The sequence below is a fragment of the Tachysurus fulvidraco genome, chromosome 20, assembly GCF_022655615.1.
Source record: "Tachysurus fulvidraco isolate hzauxx_2018 chromosome 20, HZAU_PFXX_2.0, whole genome shotgun sequence".
NCBI classification, from domain to species: Eukaryota; Metazoa; Chordata; class Actinopteri; order Siluriformes; family Bagridae; genus Tachysurus; species Tachysurus fulvidraco.
Genome location: NC_062537.1, coordinates 21,262,716 through 21,270,215, shown reverse-complemented (window position 1 = coordinate 21,270,215; position 7,500 = coordinate 21,262,716). Strand labels below are relative to the sequence as shown.

At 39.6% G+C, this 7,500-nt stretch overlaps 2 protein-coding genes across 3 annotated transcripts in view; both read right to left on the bottom strand.

The window, feature by feature from the left end:
* Positions 1 to 1,443, bottom strand: part of swi5 (SWI5 homologous recombination repair protein) — a 4,121-nt gene extending 2,678 nt beyond the window's left edge. The window contains exon 1 of the mRNA XM_027162362.2: positions 1,220 to 1,443. Coding sequence (XP_027018163.1) covers positions 1,220 to 1,323 — 104 coding nt within the window. The 5' untranslated portion in view covers positions 1,324 to 1,443. The remainder of the gene's footprint in view (positions 1 to 1,219) is intronic.
* Positions 1,444 to 3,813: 2,370 nt separating this feature from the next.
* fam163ba (family with sequence similarity 163 member B, genome duplicate a) overlaps positions 3,814 to 7,500 on the bottom strand; it is a 21,089-nt gene continuing 17,402 nt past the window's right edge. The window contains exons 3-4 of one of the 2 annotated variants that reach the window (XR_003443017.2): positions 5,433 to 5,917; positions 3,814 to 3,950 (exon numbers count right to left, since the gene is read on the bottom strand). Coding sequence is in view for 1 of the 2 variants with exons in the window: in XM_027162517.2 (XP_027018318.1) it covers positions 5,486 to 5,917 (432 nt within the window). In the remaining variant the exon portion in view is untranslated. Of the gene's footprint in view, positions 3,951 to 5,090; positions 5,918 to 7,500 lie in introns of those variants that run through there. The other variant, XM_027162517.2, reaches the window with a different exon arrangement.

The following is a 7,500-nucleotide window of genomic DNA, read 5'->3' as shown; positions in this document are numbered from 1 at the left end:
ATCCCACCCCATCACCTCACACCACATCCCAACACACCACACCACACCACACCACATCCCATCCCATCCCATCACACCACACCACACCACATCACCCCACACCCAGGATGACTTATAAGGAAATAAATCATGGCACAAAACCATAAATAATATATAATATTCTTCTTTAATAACTAATACATCTAGAAAAAAGAAGCAGCTTGATGAGAAGATTTATGAAGTGTTGGGCATGTTGTGTTTAAACACAATGTAATATATTTATAACGAAACATGGGAATTTTTTCTTTTCTGACTTTCAGTTCTCCTGCAGTCTTTTTTTTTGTGTACTTTTCTTTCCTCCACACTTTTCCTCATATTCTTGTGTTTCTGAATGAAAGACTCTGATATCATCACCCGCTTTTCCATAACAATACTTCCAGGTTTACGGTGTGAAAGACATTTTCCTAATTCTAATCAAGACTTCACTCGACTAGTGTGTGTGTGTGTGTGTGAGAGTTTTTATATATTATTAATAAGTCTTTAGGAAAATGAAGTGACATACGGCTAAGTATGGTGACCCATACTCAGAATTCGTTCTCTGCATTTAACCCATCCAAAGTGCACACACACACACAGCAGTGAACACACACACACCGTGAACACACACCCGGAGCAGTGGGCAGCCATTTATTCTAATTCAGCATAATGGCCTAATTCAGGGGAAGTCGTGGCCTAATGGTTAGAGTTTGGGGGGTTCGGTGCCCTGCTCAAGGGCACCTCAGTGGTGGTATTGCTGGCCCAAGACTCGAACCCACAACCTTATGGTTAAGAATCAAACTCTCTAACCATTAGGCCACGACTTCCCCTTAATTAGGCCACGACTTCCCCAGAACATGTCTCAGAACATGTTTGATATCATGGACACATTAATAATATACAAATACATTAGAGGGGGTGTATACTTTTGAGCACTGTAACTACACATATAAAATGCATATGTAATTTAATATTTAAATAAATAAATATGACAGTTGATCAGCTCATGAAAACAAACTCACATTGAATTTAGGAAAATAAAAACCTTTAAAATATATATATATATATACGTTTAAACTAGTTTAAAACTCGAACATCTGGAACAGTTAAAACTTATAAACAACATGAACTCTTTACTTAAAGGACGTGAATCGTTTAGATCTGGCAACCCTTCGCCTCAGGCTCATGCTAAGCGTTTGTTTACCTTCTTCTTGTAGCGAGCAAACTTCCACCTCTTTGTGGTGTAAATTTAAAAGTTTTATCGCCATCGTGATCTGATTTTACATTGTGTCCGGTTTCAGAATCCATTCTGCAGTTGATTTAGATCTATTTATTACTTTGAGACGTTATAACAGATGGTCATATCGCTAGCTGGATGAGATTAGCTCTGCGTCATTCTGACGGTACTGGATCCCGCCTTGATTTGAAATAGAACACGTCATTATTTAAAGCGGGTGATTTTATTGGTGGTTCCAGAATTAGGGGACGAACGTAACGTAACGTAACGTAACGTAACGTAACGCTGTTCCCAGTGAAGGCAACACGTCAACGCATCCGCCATATTGGAGAGGTTTCGATTGAAGTATCCGAGGCTGGGAGACATGACTTTACTAATCATATTAGTTACTGTCAGAATTATGTTTAACAGATTTGCTAATAAAAATCTTTTCATTATGAAAATGTATCTATATTTATATATCATAAAGTAACGTGTCAGTGTGGCATTATTAAGCAATAATGTCTTATTATAATGTTATAATAAGAGTTCATTCTTAATTTCCCAAAATAGCATTTTTTTTTGTATTGTATCCCATTAAAGAAGTAATTTTATTCAACTGGTTCGTTTTGAATGTAAAAAAGTACAATCGTGTCATATTTGTCCAGCAGGTGGAAGTAGAATGTAACAGAATTTTTACCTGCTTCTATTTTACCTGCTATCACCTGGAAATAATAGGGCGGTAGGTGCAATTATTCATTTTAATATCTCTTTATAAATAAAAAGTCATTAAAGTTTACCACCAAGTCTCAATCAGCTCTGTTGTCAAGAACAGTTCAGATTTCTTTTACAGACTTAAACCGATTGAGAACTTCAGTGACCTGGAAAAGGTTCTTCACCCCTTTATTCCTTCTCATCTGGACTGTAATTTATTATATGGCTTGTTAATGTAAGGTGATTAATTAGAGGGTGGTGTGAAGAGGAGAAATGCAGTCTGGGTAAATTAATCTATCACAGGAGAACTTTATAGAGGTTAAAATTATTAGAACATTATTAGAGGGAAAATTATGAAATCCCACAAACATTATTATTATTATTATTATTATTATTATTATTATTATTATTATTATTATTATTATTATTATTTGTTATTATTATTATTATGATTATTATGATTATTATTTATTATTGTTATTATTATTATTATTTAGTTATTATTATTGTTATTATTATTGTTAGCTATTATTGTTATTATTGTTGTTGTTATTTACTTATTGCTGTTTTGTTGTTATTGTTGTTGTCATTTTCAGGAGAATGTTTGTGTTAGCTATTAATTGATCTTAAACGGTTTAAAATAAACTTATCAGGTGTCAACACCTCCCCCTCCTCCTGCTGTCTCACGTCACTTACACGTGTCTCTTTAATGGATCACGTGATTTCCTCACTGCTCTGTGTGTGATGGGATTCCTGCAATCTTTTTTATTAAAGTGTCGTTGGATTCAGTTTAGCTGTCGATCAAATGACCTGTTAGAGACCTGTCAGCGGACCTGTTAGAGACACACACACACACACACACACACACACACACACACACACACACACACACACACACACACTACTGACGGCTTTGTCTGACTTTCAGAATCAGTACACAACATCTCTGTAAATAAGTTCTCCGTGATTTAGAATGATGTAAAAATGTTCAGTAAATAAAAATGATCTTTGCTCCATCTGTACATTGATTTTTTTTATCGCAGTGTAATAAAATATATATCCTTTATACTTATGAGACTCTTTTTGCTGTTGCAGTTGCATCTTTTTGCTGTTGCAGTTATTTACTAAACAAACGGTTTATTTGTGCGTTGAGCTCCAGGTCTGACAGTGTCACGGGTTCTAGTTTCTAGTTCTAGTGATTTCTTGTTGATCCGGACGATGATCTGGCAACCCGTCACACGGCTGATGATCTGGCAACCCCGTCACATGGCTCGTCATAAACTCAATACACATTCAGCAATGTCAGATTTTCTCCAGTTTTATTATCAACATTGTGTTCATGGTTGTACAGGTTAAAACATGACATCACTTCAGGAAGATGAAACCCAGAAACTAGCAAAAATGTACAGCAACAAAGCCGAGAGTATACAGAATAATAATAATAATAATAATAATAATAATAATAATAATAATAATAAAGATTTTAATACTGATAATCATGTCTAATATTTACTCATTTACCCTAAATTCATTGCACTTACTCGTCTTACCTGGCCGTGTGTGTGTGTGTGTGTGTGTGTGTGTGTGTGTGTGTGTGTGTGTGTGTGTGTGTGTGTGTGTGTGTGTGTGTGTAAGTACACAAAGTACGACTACTTGGTGTTTGTAAAGTCAGAAAATCACCATTAGGACAAAACCTCACTGTTAAACCTGTAAAGAATAAATCTGAAATATTAAAAAGAAATCTTTCTCTAACTCATGAATCATTTGTGTAACTGAAAACAAAATAATCATGTAATCATTTTCTCTGGGAACAAAAAGAAACACACACACACACACACACACACACACACACACACACACACACACACACACACACACACACACACACACACACACACACAGTCAGGCTGAGAAGAACCTGATGTCAGTCCACTGGAGTCTGCAGCCCAGAGCCTCGCTTCTGTTCAGCAGGAAAAGAGGAACATGTTCCAGATAATATCACATCCTATAAACCCACAGAATAAGATTAAAAACATCGACGTGTCTCTGGATAAATAAACTGCAATGTCAATTTAAGAAATAACACAAATGAAAGTTCGTGTTTTTGTTCAGTTTATTTTCTACTTTATGATTATTTCAAATCTTTTTATTGCAGCTCAAATTTGAGCTTGTTCACTTTTTCTCTTCAGTCAGTTTGTATGTTTTCATTTTTATTTTACGGTTTAATCCTGATGATATCTCTCTCTCACACACACACACACACACACACACACACACACACACACACACACACACACACACACACACACACACACACACACACACACTCACATTCACTCACAAAACACTCACTCGCTCACACACACTCACTCGCTCACACACACACACACACACACGGTATTTTACGGTTTAATCTTGATAATATATCTCTCTCATTCTCACACACACACACACACACACACACACACACACACACACACACACACACACACACACACACACACACACACACACACACACACACACACACACACACACTCACTCACTCACACACACTCACTCGCTCACACACACACTCACACACGGTATTTTACGGTTTAATCCTGATAATATATCTCTCTCATTCTCACACACACACTCACACACACACTCACTCATTCACTCACTCACTCGCTCACACACACTCACATTCACTCACAAACACTCATTCACACACACACACACACACACACACACACACACACACACACACACACACACACACACACACGGTATGTTATGGTTTAATCCTGATAATATATCTCTCTCATTCTCACACACACTCATAAACACACACACATACACACTCGCACACACACATACACACTCACTCACACACACACATACACACTCACTCACACACACACACATACACACTCACACACAAACACACACTCATTCACACAAACACACATATACGCACACACTCACTCACTCACACATTCACACAAACACACACACAGACACACTCATTCAGACAAACACACACACACATACGCACACACTCACTCACTCACACATTCACACAAACATACACACATACACACATTCACACAAACACACACACATACACACTCACTCACACACACACACACACACACACACACACACACACACACACACACACACACACACACACACACACACACACACACACATTCACAAACACCGGTGTTACAAAATGACAAGTTAAACTTTATGTACAAAAGAAAGTGTTGTGATTTCTTTTACTTTTCTAGACCAAAATGAGACAATCACACAAACTCTCTCCAGCCTTTTTTTCTTCACTTCCCCAAACCACCTCCTAACATCAGGATTAATTCATTTAAATATTTTTTACATTTTTATTCCTCACCACTTTCCATGAGTGTGTTTTGTGTGCTAAAACATTTACACCTTCCGTGTAGCGTCCTCTGAGCCTGAGCTCTAACCAAGCGTCTGTACGGACCTGTGGATTTGCTCCAGGCCTGCAGGGGGCGCAGGTCAGACGCTCTCCCAGCGCTAGACATCGGTGCTGATGCTGCAGCTGCGTGTGAACATCTGTCTCATGGTGACGGAGCGGTTCAGGTTGAGCTTGTGGTAGTTGGGCAGCGGTGTGGGCAGCGGCGTGGGCAGTGGCGTGGGAAGCTCCAGCTCGTGCTGCTGGACGCTGCGGAAGCTCAGACGCTCGCCGCCGTTCCTCAGGCCGTCCGGCTGCTGCAGGTAGAAGGGCATGTCGTAGTGTGTGCAGGACGGGCAGAACGTCTGCGAGCGGGTCAGCTTGCGGGTTGGCTGTGGGGGCGTGAACAGGGCCGGCCCGTTGGGGGTGGGCACCGGGGAGACAGCAGGAGCCAGGATGTTGTGGTTGGAGTGTACAGGCGGCAGACGAGACGTCACGGCAAAGTCAGGCTCCTCCTCCTCCGACTCGGACTCCTCCTTCTTACAGCAATAATACTAAAACACAGTGACAACAATTTAACTCAGGACACACCCTCCTATAAATTCTGCATTCTGATTGGTCAGGTGAACTAGTTTTGTGAATTAAAGGTGGGGTCTCTGTTGTTTGAGAAATGCTTCAGATAAACCGAGTTGGGCCGATAAACAAAACAAATACAAAACCAACGTGTAGCCAATGAGCAGAAAGGGGCGGGGCTTGTCAATATGGGCGGAGAGAGTGTTCAGTGCACATGTGTGACATCAGCAGAAAGCGGTTTTAACATTGACATGGAGGATAAAAACAAAGAAAGAAAGAGAAGAAAGACTTCCGATAAGGACAAGAAGTAGGACGTGTTAATATAGGATCAGCTTTCCAGCGCTGGAGAGAACTGAAGGAGCAGGAAGTTGGCCACATATTCACAGGTTGGAGTTTCCCGAGTCAATAACTCCTGAGCTAAACGCTGTTACTACACAAATAACACCTCTTTTCTATCGTAGTAATGTAGAGAGGCAGCTACAACCGCGTTTTGTGTAGTAACAGCGTTTAGCTCAGGAGTTATCGACTCGGGAAACTCCGACCTGTGAATATGTGGCCGACTTTACTTAAGACGCCGAGGCGCTTTTTTCCTTCTCGATAGGTGAGTAACGTTGGTTTTGCTTTGTTACACAGAACTAATATATGCCTTTGTCCTTTACATCATTATGCTTGTGTGGCATTTTTGCTTGTTTGTTTATCTACAATCGTATTGTTCTTCCCTTCAGCTACGATAAAGACACGTTTCTTTCTGTTAGTCGCCTGGGTTACGTATGTATGTGTGGGCGGAGCTATCGATACAGGGGTGGGACCTGTTTGGGTTAGGGGCGTGTTTTTTTTGGTGATTTCAAATGTCAACATTGGCTTTCAAACAACGGAGACCGCACCTTTAATGCTGCTATAAACACATAAAAGTTCATGTTTTTTTTTAAAATAAATAAGCAGCTGTAAAAGGAAAAAAAAACTTTAGAGGAAGATAAACAGCTCTGTGTTGGTAACAGTGACACCAATCAGGACTCATCTAGAGATGGACAGAGTCACAAGATCTTCACTGAGATGTTATGATCCTCTCCACATCCATCATCTCTTAAAGACAACGTTCTAAAGCTGCGTCAGGATTTTTCTGACCATCAGCACGTCTGCCGGCTCTGCTGAGACACCTGATCCTAACGAAGCTGAATCTTCAACACTGCTGCTGGACTTGTTACTATGACAACCAGCTCAAACCACACGTTTGGGAGTGTTTTACGAATACAGTCAGTGAAAGGCATGATATAAAACTTGTATATCGAGTGTCTGATAAAAACATATATTACAATTTTTAGTTTGATATAAAATTAAACTCCGTTTGAGAAAAATCAATCCCAATACCCAGGAAAGTGTATTGTGACATCATTCATCATGATATCGTTATTCTATCAACATATCATACGGCTTTACACGTAGATCTGAGACAGCAGCATCTTCACCCACAGCAGCATCTTCACCCACAATGCAAATGTTACAGTGAAAAGGTTTTATCTGGGAAAAAAGTGATGAATTTTTTATTTATTTTAACGTCACAAAA